At 36.0% G+C, this 12461-nt stretch overlaps 1 protein-coding gene across 3 annotated transcripts in view; it reads left to right on the top strand.

Annotated features, from left to right (window-relative positions):
* Positions 1-3014: 3014 nt before the first annotated feature.
* The window catches only part of LOC126976578 (lysosomal alpha-glucosidase-like), a 33049-nt gene continuing 23602 nt past the window's right edge, over positions 3015-12461 (top strand). The window contains exons 1-4 of one of the 3 annotated variants that reach the window (XM_050824972.1): positions 3493-3624; positions 3899-3963; positions 10222-10389; positions 11494-11560. In XM_050824972.1, the coding sequence (XP_050680929.1) occupies positions 10295-10389; positions 11494-11560 (162 nt within the window). In that variant the 5' untranslated portion in view covers positions 3493-3624; positions 3899-3963; positions 10222-10294. Of the gene's footprint in view, positions 3625-3898; positions 3964-10221; positions 10390-11493; positions 11561-12461 lie in introns of all 3 variants that reach the window. The other 2 variants (XM_050824969.1, XM_050824970.1) reach the window with 2 other exon arrangements.

Raw genomic sequence — 12461 nt, 5'->3', positions numbered from 1 at the left:
TGTTGCCGTGTATTTGCACCACTAATATATATTACACGTTAAACATTTATTTGAATTATTTTATTTAGTCACTCAACCATGCTTTTCACGCTTCCAAATCGTACAGGCATACTTTGTATTAATATTTTTTAATAAATTTTATTTAAAATAAAAGTACCCTCATAAGAGAAAGAGCCTCTCCGTCAATATAGTGTAAAGAATGTGTGGAAGGAGAACTATTGTTACAGAACTTATAATAAATATTATGTTAATATACAAGGAACCTCGCGCTTACATCAGGAACCGGCGTGAAGCAATCTACACAATAGTGAAGAAAGTTCATATTTTTTTTACATAGGTCTATGTATATAATGCTTTACACTCTGGAAGTAAGTATAAGATGCGCCTAATTTACATAACAACTTGCTAGTGTTATAATTTGCAGTCAACTATCGCCGATTTCACGATATCAATTTTTGATTTGAAAACATGCTTAGCGACGTTGAGCATTTTTCTTTGGATGGGTATTAGATGTTAAACTCGCGCCAGGAGCCCTATTACCAAAATCAAAATACAAAGTTTCGATTGACGGATCGTACATTTTCCTATAACGAAAGTGTTTGGAATCCGAAGATAGATACGAAGTTTGCAATTAGACAGTACCTATATCTTTCATTTGCCATATTCCCAAGTTGACATTTACTTTTTCGTTGGTTCACATTATTATGATCGTAATTACAACATCACTTTATATGGTTATGTCTAAGATTCCGATACGAAATCAGTCCACACTATTCGGATCCGAAAAACTTTGTTAATACGATTTATTTCGAACTTCGTCTTTAATTTTCGGTAATAGACTCCTTGACACGTGGCCTGATCGAAAATTTGTAAGACAGTCGTTGAAATTGTGGATAAAAGATTTATACTTCTATCTAATTATATTTCAACTTAATGATCCTACAGTCACTAAATCACACCTACGGTGAATCATTGTGATTGTGAAGCCGAAACACCACGAGGTGGAGGGATTGAATCTCAGCCGTGAAATATTTTTGAAGTGAAAACTGCTTTAGCGGCGTTGAGCACTTTTTTTGGGATGGCTATAAAATGTTATAATTACGTCAGGACACGTGACCTGATCGAAAATTTATAAGACACTCGTTGAAATTATGGATTATGGATGAATGTTGATTTTTCTGACAGATAAACTTTTTAATGTAAAATAATAATTGTATCGCGCAACAACAGAATACTGTATTTAACCACATAAAAGCTAATAAAACTTTGATACTGATACGTGCGAAATAATTACCTAATCATTCTAAAATATTCAGAAGTGCACAACGTTAACTTTCAACTTTTACTTCTGCCTCCCGGCACTCCCGAAGTGTAAGAGCCCGCGCCGACAGAGAGCGGTCAGAGTTCTGCGTTCTAGTGACCGTTGACCGCCCAAGAGTTCCAACGCACACAAGCGGCGTGCAAATTCTCGCGTTCTAGTTTCGTTTGGGTCTTTGCACATGCAACATGTCACTAGAAAGTTCGTCATCCGATGAAAAATTATTGATCTTGTGGAGCTCAGCAGCTTCTAAGAAGAAAAGGAAGTATTGGGTGCACCCAATTAACACAACGCGAGAAGAACAAGGCGAATTCAGTAATATTTTTCAGGATTTACTTAAAGATGAACAACGATTCTATATTTATTTTCGAATGTCGATTAATAGTTTTAATGAATTGTATAACATCATAAAACCTGATGTCGAAAAACAAAATACTAACTGGAGGAAATGTATTTCATCAAAAGAAATTTTTCAAAAAAAATTTCAAGCCAAGCTTCGGCTTTTTTGTCGCGGTTTTTATTGTCTATATTACTTAAGTCGTATAATAAACTTCTTTCCCTAACCAATTCAATTAACTTTTCCGTTATTCCAAACTCAGACATCGCGGCGTTCCGGCGTTTTTGTCTTGACGGGAAAAGAACTCTTGGAACGCGACGTTCCGCTTTTACCGCCGCGGTCAGTCAGTATATTCTAATGAACGCCGAACGCGGAACTTGGAATTCGGAACTCCTGACCGCTCTCTGTCTGCGCGGGCTCTTACCCCTTCTATTTTTTTTAAATTGGGAAGTCCCAGCAGCGTTGCGATATCCGATAATTATCGTAAATATACGATAGTTGTATGTCCTATGCGATATAAAATAATAACGGGGTATTGCACGATAATTTAACTGTTTCATACGATAATTTATTAAATCTTACGATATTTTACGATCCTAATGTGGAGTCAACAATGTGAGCGTAAAAGATAACGCAGTTTATACTTATGAAAATGACCGCTACTATATTTTTTATACTAACACAATCAAAAAAATCAATAGTGATAGCAGTTAGTGTATGGTGGCAGCATTCCGATATCTGTAAGATGATTACAAATCTAGGCGTACGCGCGCGGCTAACTAAGAATAAATAATAATTTAACATACCATATTTAGTTATTCTTTGCTTCCCTCTTCCTTTTTTATATTTTTATGAAAATAAGAGACGATACAAGCAGGAAGTTCAGCTGTTGGTAATTGATACGCCCTGCCCATTACAATGCACTGCCGCTCAGGATTACAACTGCGCTCGTCACCTTGAGACATAAGTTGTCAAGTCTCATTTGCCCAGTTATTTCACTAGCTACCGCGCCCTTCAGACCGAAACACAGTTATGCTTACACATTACTGCTTCACGGCAGAAATAGGCATCGTTGTGGTACCCATAATCTAGCTGGCATCCGGTGCAAAGGAGCCTCCCGCTCTTCCTTTTTAAATACTCAAAATTAAAAGCAATCCTTTAAATAAAACCTACTTTTTTCATATACTATGTATGTATTACTTGGAAAAATACGATGATTATCGATGATATACAAAATTATCGTATTATCATGCGATAAAAATACGATAATTTTGTATGTGATCTGGGATAATTTTGATTTTGTCTGTTGGCAACACTGAGTCCCAGTCACCGAGCCACAAACATAAAAAAATCGTTGTTTGTGAGTGCTGTGAAATGCATTGTAAAGCAAAATAAAAATAAATTATATTAAACAAAGAAATTAAATTCGGCTACCTATTTCTTTTGCTAAAACATGTATTTATATATATATACATATTCAAAGTAATTGTAAATATATTCCTTGGTTGTAAGTAACTAAATAGTATTAATAAGAACAAAATAGCTAAAAAGATTATGTATAAAAATGTAAAATTGTTATAATTCTTTAATTGTAATTTAAAATGCCAAAAATACCCTATAAGACCGAGAAGAACGAAGAAGAGAACGAGGACTATGAGATTGTATCATTTGAAGATTTTTGTGATAAATCACCAACCGTAAACGTTGATTTGCTGACTCTTAACGATAATATTAACTATCGGTTACACTACGAAAGTGGAAAGGATTTTAAGTCTGGTTCGAATGAGCCAGCCGGCACCAGTGCCAGCATAGAGACAGCTTTAGATGCACCACAGAGTAATTCCCATCAAAGAAAAAGACCATCCTTTACACCATTTGGAAAAATTGGAAAATCTAGGCGAGGCTCGTTGTTTAGTGGTGTGATACCTAAGCCAAAAAATGAGAGTGATAGTGGTCACAGAGAACATAGGTGAGAATTTATCAAAATTAACAACTTATAATCGAAGCTAACAGCTTATCTTAATGTTTAGAATACTTTTATGATTGTTTTAAATTCCTACTGCTTATTTATTATTCATATTTCTCTTATTGTCAAAGTAGCAAAGATTATATATTTTATTTATATAAAGTTGATTGTATGTGAGCAAAGAAAGTCACTTGTGTGTGATAATACGAGGTAAGTGCAGTGATATACTTTTTTTCAAGTATCTGACAAACAAATTTATAATTACATTTTCTTACAGTGCCTATTAATAACTTGTGTATAGCAGTTTTTATTATCTTATTGGTGGTGGAGTATTTTTTACTAGTAAGTATTTATTAACAATTTAACATAGATATCTAATTGCGTGCTTACTAACTTAGACTTACTACCAACTTATCCATTATGGATATAACCCCCCCAGAACCTCCGGATCCTCCGGATATCCCATTACCTGGATCGAAACGTCGTTTACAGGACAGCTCAACACATAACGCAAATGCAGTCTCTAAAAACACTATTATTGATACCGATATGGCTTCTGCATCCATACAGAATATATATAATCACCCAACTTTAGTTGTGGGGATTAAAGAATACACCTCATTAGATAAAGGTCCATTTATTATTCATGTTTCCCGCACTGTAGAAGATCCCTCTTCAGGTTTAACAATAAGACCTATAAAATTTGGTCAACTTTTACACAGACATAAAGTTGCCAATATATGCCCGGATGGTATTAAAAAAGTTGGTAGGAATAAAATAGCAGAATCTTCAAATCAGCTTCAGATGCCAACAAATTTTTAGATAACCCACTTTTAACTGCAAACAAATATGAAGCAAATATACCTAATTATAATATTACAAAGATGGGTATTGTCCGCCAGGTTCCGGTGGACTTATCCATGAATGAGTTTGTCGAGTCAGTTGATCTTCCCACAGGTTTTGGAAAGATTTTAAAAGCTCGCAGTCTCAATAGAAAAGTTATTGAGGATAATAAAGTCTCTTGGATCCCAACCCAAACTATAGTTATTACTTTCCAAGGACAATCACTCCCTACCAGAATATTCCTATTTCATAACTCCCTTCCAGTAGAAACTTACCTTTTCCCCACCATTCAATGTCAGAACTGCTGCAGATTTGGACACATTAAAACTACATGCAGATCCAACTCAAGGTGTTATAAATGTGCCCAATCCCACTCTGGTGACTCATGTAATATACTAGAAACAGATGCAAATTGTATTAATTGTTCTGGACAACATTTTTCAACCAATAAAGGTTGTCCTGAACATGGTAGGCAAAGAAGAATTAAAATAATAATGTCGCAAGAGAACATCTCTTATGTAGAGGCAGCAAAGTGTTGCCCAAAATCTACAAGGCCATTCACAGAAATTCTCAGTAATCCTTCCTCATCCCATAATGCCCCTACAACCCACATGAGCCAGACTAGTATTCCTTCTGCTCCCACTACCTCATATAGGAAAACTGTTACTTCTCTTCCACACTCTAGAGCCCCATTAAGCAAGTCCTATGATAAAGCTGCTCATCAGGCCATTATTGCTGAGGTACCTTCAGTGTTCCCCAATGGCTCAGCATTAATGCATCAGTCTATTCCCTCCTCTACAGTACAGAATGAAAACCTCCTGGAGGTTCTCCTTTCACTCATTCTAACTCTCATATCAAGTAACACTCTTAACATACCGTCCAACGTTGCCCATAAACTATCTCACATCTTATCCCTTTGTAACAATCATGGCCCCAGTGACCATCCTTCAATGGAACACCAGAAGCCTATGTCCTAGGAAACCAAGCCTTATTCATCTTATAAATAAATACCTTCCCTCTGCCATCGCCATATCTGAGACATGGCTGGCCCCTGGATCACACTTCAGGGTCCCGGGCTATGCATGCCTCAGGGATGATCGAGCAGATGGTGTTGGCGCAGGCTGTGCCTTATTTATAAGACGCACCCTTCCCTTTTCCCCAATAATCCTTCCAAACCAACATCCTGGTATAAATATTGTTGCTGCAAAAGTTTTGAACATCTCCATGGTCTCTATATACATCCCTCAACCTCATTCAACTATGATTGCAGACATCCTCCATTTAATCTCGTCTATTCCCTCTCCTATGATTCTAATGGGAGATTTTAATGCACATCACATGTCTTGGGGCTCTAGCACTACTGATTATTTTTCTCTTTCCCTTCTTGATATTTTTGATGAATGTAATCTCTGCATAATAAATGATGGCTCTCCAACCCGCAGGGTTGCTCCTTCTCAAAATCCAAAAAGTGCAGTTGACCTGACCCTATGTTCTCCTTGTCTTGCTTCTCTTATTTCTTGGAACATCCTTCAAAATTCCAACGGCAGTGATCACTATCCTATTATCATTTCATTACCTGATAAAGTAATCCCTGCTCAAAATTTTTCCCCTTCTCTCAAATACAGATTAACAAATGCTAATTGGCAGCAATTTTCCACTTGCCTTGATGAAAAAATTTTAAGCTTTCCCAATCCTAACCATTCAAATGCTGTTGAAAATTATAATAAATTAGCAGAGGCCATGATATTTAGTGCTGACCAAAATTTTCCCATAAAAAAACCATCCAATAGTAAAATTTCAACTCCTTGGTGGGATTCAGATTGCACCAAGGCTGCTAAGGATAGAAAATTAGCAGAAAAAACATATAATAGGAGCATGACTTTGACCAACTTCATTAATTATAAAAAAGCTGCTGCCAAGGCCACCAATTTATTTGCCAAAAAGAAAAAACAAGGTTGGATAAATTTTTGCCAGAGCTTATCTCCCTGTACTCCATCTACAATTGTATGGAAACAAGTTAAAAAATTTAGGGTTCTTACAATCCTTCGGAGCATGACTCAAGTGTAGATCCGTCTGTATGGCTTGAATCCTTTGCAGATAGGTTGTCACCCCCTTCAGTTCCTAATGAAGACTATCTCCCTTCACCTCCAATCCCTCTCTCATCAACTCATAGTTTAGACTCCCCTTTCTCTTTTTCAGAACTTCTTCTGGCATTGGATGGCTTAGTTGACACTTCTCCCGGGGCTGATGGCATCCCCTATTCTTTCCTTAAATAATCTTCAATCAGATCCCAAGAATACTATCTCAAAATTATCAATAACCTATTTGATGTCGGTGCCATACCTCCATCTTGGAAAAATCAAGTGATCATTCCTATACTCAAACCAGGTCAGAGTCCATCTAAAGCCACCAGTTATAGATTATTGCCCTATCATCTGCTCTTGCAAAAATATGTGAACATATCATCAAACATAGACTTGAGTGGTTTGTTAAATACAATAACCTCATTTCCGATTCCCAGTATGGATTCAGAAAGGGGAAGAGCTTATTAGATAGCTTGGGTATCCTTACCACTGATATAAGATTAGCCCTTTTCCAAAAAGAACCTCTTTTGGCAATTTTTCTAGATATAGAATCCGCATATGATAACGTGTCTCTTCCTCTGCTCAGGAGCAAACTCATTCAGCTGAGTATTCCAGCGAAGTTAACTCGATTCATATGCAATATGCTAATGGAGCGAACAATTACCATTAAAGGCCCATCCTCATACCTACCTCCTAAAACAGTTTGGAAAGGTTTACCTCAAGGTTCTGTTCTCAGTCCTTTACTATACAACCTGTATACCTCTGATATTTCTAGCACAGTTACCCCCTTTTGCCAAGTCTTGCAATATGCAGATGATATTGTTCTATATACTTCTGATAAGTCTATACAGGCTTCATCTAATCGTTTGAGTCATGCTCTAGAATATCTCTCATCATACCTCTTGCAACATGGGCTAACACTATCACCTTCCAAAAGTAGGGTAGTTTTATTCACCAACAAAAGACGTCTCCCTGTAATCAAAGTCAAAATTTACAATATTGAAGTTCCTTTTGTCGGTAATGTAAAGTTCTTGGGTGTATGGTTGGATCAAAAATTGACAGGTGTAAAGCACTTTAACTACATCTCCCAAAAGTGTGAAAAAAATATTAATATCCTTCGCTCATTATCTGGCGTTTGGTGGGGGGCCTTCACCCAAAGATTGCTTTACAATGCCATAATTCGTAGCCACATGGATTATGGCACGTTACTTTTGATTCCAGGCAATAAGGCAGGTTTAGATAAGTTAGACAAATTACAGGCAAAATGTTTGCGCATTATATTAGGAGCTATGAAATCTAGTCCTATTAATGCTATGCAGGTCGAGTGTGTAGAACCTCCCCTCTCGCTTCGTCGACAGTTCCTCGCTAATAAACTGTTTTTTAAATTTGCGGAATTCCGGGATCACCCTTTGCTGCATAAATTAGATCAATTAGTTGGCCTATACAACAATAACCAAATTTCTCAAGATAAGAGATCATGTCTTGCCCATAGTTACCTATTGTACTCTCAACTCCCTAACCCCTTTTTTCAACTTTCGAAATTACCGCTATTCTCAATGCCTTTCAATGCACTCACCTTCCAACCCTTAATAATTTTAGATCTGGGCATTAATAAGTTCACCATAGAAGCTAACAAAACATTTTCTCATGTTATGCATTCAGATTTCCAAAATTGGCATAAGATTTTCACTGATGCTTCTAAAATACACATGAGCCCAGTTGGTGTTGCAGTATGGATCCCCTCCACAAGAATTGTATTAAGTTATAGCTGCCCAACTGTCACTTCGGTATTCACAGGGAAGCAATTGCTATACTTGAAGCTATTTTATTTATTAAGTCCAATGGCCTAAACAATTCTATTATATTATCAGACTCCAAAAGCTGCCTTCAATCCATTCTCTCAAATCCATTTCGCTCAAAAAGTAGGTTTCCAATTATACTCAAGATAAGAGAAAACTTGAAAGAGTGCTATGATCTCAACATCAACATAGTTCTAGCATGGATACCAGGCCATGCAGGTATAATCGGCAATGAAAATGCTGATGCTTGTGCCAGGTCAGCTGCTCATACAGGTTCCCAACAACATTCTCAAATCTTCTCTCATGACTTGTGCTGCACTTTGAAAATAAATATGTTTGAGAGGTGGTCAAACATCTGGCAGGTTTCCAAAACTGCTAAAGGCGTCTTTTATGGTGATATACGTATGTAATCCCTTTAAAACCGTGGTTCTCGAAATTTAGATTCCCCAATAAATCAATAATATCAACAGTTTGCCGGTTATGCTTAAACCACTCTTGCACTCCAGTATTCCTAGCCAAATTAAGAATTAGAGACCATTTTCTATGTGAATGTGGACTTGATGAGGGAAATGTAGACCATTTATTCTTTAATTGCCCTTTAATGAAGTCTTCCTTGTACAACTTTATACCTCCTGAAATCCCCCGCCCCACCACCATGAAATGCCTCCTCACCTTTGTTTTCACTCCTTTTGTAAATACTTTATGTAAATATATTAAACAGAATAATATTAAGTTATAACTAACACAATAAATGTTTTATATAAGTAATATTATCAGTGTTTGTCCATTATAATCTAACAGCATGTATATTTGTTTCAGGTATAATAAGAAAATAAATCTGTTTTGATTCTGGGCACCGGTCATTACTATAATCACTTATAAATTCGTTTACACCGATCAAATGACACACTCTAAGCTTGTTGGTCTACTGAAACGTGACATTGGCGAGTTGTGGTGCCCCTTCCACAGAAGCCACTAGAAAGAATAGAATAGAATAGACTTCTTTTACCACTAGTTGCTTCACATAATATTATGACTTATTTTTTTGTTTCTACCCACATACTCATTTAAAGTTTTTTCATGCTTTCATTCCTGTTCACAGTTAATATTACTTTTAACCTTCTTTTACTACCAACATTCACTTTTCTAAAGCTAGGTAGTATTGAAAGAACGAAGTGAAGTTTTACTATGTTGTTTAATGTCCAATCCTCTATAGAATAATATCCTTATCTGTAACAAGCATAAATTAGCTTCTTAATTATAACAATGGGTTTTTATAAACAATAGCAATAAATAACAAAAAACTTAAAAATTGCTTGCTTGGCAGGCAAAGTTGCTGAGAGTATGATCAAATTGATCCTCTAGATACCTTAATATTATTCTTATCCAAATATATATACATTATGTGTTACATTGTTTGTCCACGATGGACTCCTAAACTAATGAACATATTTAAATGGGGATTACTTCATGGAGTGCAGTTTTGTCCAAGTTGCGAGATTGGATAGTTTTTTTTTATTATTTCGATTTGGGACCCATAATTATGTTTATATCCAATATGTGTTTTGAATGGACATATTTTCTATGAGAGAATTTATTGACGCACAGTTTGACAGTTCTGCTGTGGAACAATTTCATTATAACAACAGGGAGCATATTTTACGTTATAATTCTTGATGTTATTGAAATATTATTGACAAATTAAAAAAAAAAAACTATTTTATTTATTAAGTACATATTAGTGTATATATATATTTTGTTAATATAATGCATGTCATGATGTTTGAATATTTTTGTTGCATCAAATCATTAAAATTCCGAATGAGATTTATCTTTTTCAAGTGTAGATAATTTATAGTTTACTTTGTTTGTAGATATGAAAGATTCTCTCAAAAGCAAGGTCGCTGTAATAATATTTTAGAGCAACTTGGAAGTCTATTACCCGGAATGCTTGTTGGTGGTTTGCTGTGTGCCTTAGGCATTGCAACATGGTGGGCTGTTGCTGGTGCATTAGCTGGTGGATGGGGTGATGATCACTACAGGCAAGAAATTACAATTTTATCATGATAATCTTAAATGAATTGAATACATACAATAAATGTGGTTTTTTGTGGTATAAGCACATAAAACATTACATCTTTATTCTCATGGTGAAGGGCTCTGAGCTATTTGCTCAGTATCATATTGAATTATTGTGATTTTTTATGATGGAATAGGACAATTTGTCGTTTTTGATTGTCGTTATCTGATGGAAAATGATCGTCTCCGCCCTGTCTCTCACAATACAACAGGAATCTCGGCTGGATGCGGGCCATTTGGGTATGAGTACACAATGTATAGCAAGTAAGTTATGTTGAAACATGGTAGAAAGTTCCTTGATATCGCGACATCAAGATGATTTACTGGTTAAAGTTGATGTGGGAGGGTCGTTTGCACTTTCGTAAGCATTACTATGTTTCAGTCTGAAGGGCGCCATAGCTAGTGAAATTACTGGGCAAATGAGACTTGACATTTATGTCTCAAGGTGACGAGTGCAGTTGCCGTGCCACTCACGCATTGTAATGGGGAGGGCGTATCAATTACCATCAGATGAACGTCCTGCTTGTCTCGTCACTTATTTTCATAAATAAACAAGGTACAAGACCTTGTCGGATTGTCTGGTTCCAGAACAGCTCGATATGTTCTGAAGAACTAGTTGACCTGATCCCTGCCGCCCAATTTCACCATCACATGACTTTAATATAATCTTGGGTGTATGCTTGTTTAGCATTCTACCACACTAGGTTTCAAAGGAGCTTTCTTCTATTTAAAATCAAACTATTGAAGGAGCTTCCAAGTGTGGTATTTCCAGGGGAACATGACACCATGTCATGTTCCTTCAAAAATACTTCAGATACTTATTGTTTTATTGCCTTAAGATCTATGTAACCTTAATAGAGGAATAGTTTTACAATTAGTGGGTTGAAAAATGCAGTTTGAAAAAGGAGAGATTTCATATTTTAAAATTTGACATTCTACAATATTTGTACAGATCAAAATATATAGTTATCAGTAGCAGTTTAATTCTGATATGAATATTTCCCTGATTCTTTTATTTTTCTTTGTGTTTTATTGCATTAATATAATCATGTGTATTTTTGTCGCAGAAGGCTGTGGGAGAGAGTCCATCCTGAAGAAGTAAAGAAGCCTTTAACTCCACTGACATTAGAGAAGGTGTGTCTAATATACATACATAAATTAAATTATATATTTTGTATTTTATTAAGTCTTAAAATCTGACCAAGTTAAGAGTCTTAAAAGGTAGAAAACTAATAGATAATGAGGAATGCATATAGGGTGAAATAAAAAACACTTGAATTCTATATCAAGTTATACTACGACATCTACACGGACAAAGTACCTAATGGGCGGCGGCTATTGAATGATAGCAGATGGCTTGGCAGTTCCACATTCCTTGGATCTAATTTATTGGTTCTTCTTTCTAGGGTGTGTTGTATTTCTGGTATCTTTTCTCTATCTTAATATGGTTCTAGATACATCTACTGTAGTATTTTTTCATCAACATAATTTGTTCGATGCAAGATTCTGGTGATTACTGAACAATGTTGGCTTGAGTACAAAGGAATTGATTGCTTTCAATTCGTAGCCCGTAGTAGAGCACAATAGATCCTAGGATTGAATCCCAAATAATAATAATAATAATTCGTAACCCTTAGCACACTAACGAATGCGGCAGGCATTCTAATCCCTTCCTTAAATTGTATAATGATCCTTTCTCAGGTGGAGGTGCTGTCAAATAAAAATTCGGCCCTGGCTCGTTAGCATTATACCTATTCCTAGACTTCTTTGTTCGGGTAATTCATACAATGATCGTAATTGTTATTATCAGTGTAATTAACACATCGTGAACTTGCAGTATGCATTGTGACGTCAGTATTCGAACTCGATGCCGATGCTTGCTTTGCGTCATTCGCGGTGAATGCCCTGTAAACTGCTGATTTTGTAAATTTGGAAACGTTGATCTACTGACCGACGTACGCGGCATGTTATTATAAAAATTATTTGAATTATGAAAGTAATTACGATTATTATATCTCGATTGCAACGAGTTGTC

The sequence above is a fragment of the Leptidea sinapis genome, chromosome 41 (assembly GCF_905404315.1).
Source record: "Leptidea sinapis chromosome 41, ilLepSina1.1, whole genome shotgun sequence".
NCBI classification, from domain to species: Eukaryota; Metazoa; Arthropoda; class Insecta; order Lepidoptera; family Pieridae; genus Leptidea; species Leptidea sinapis.
This window is presented reverse-complemented; position numbering and strand designations above follow the sequence as displayed.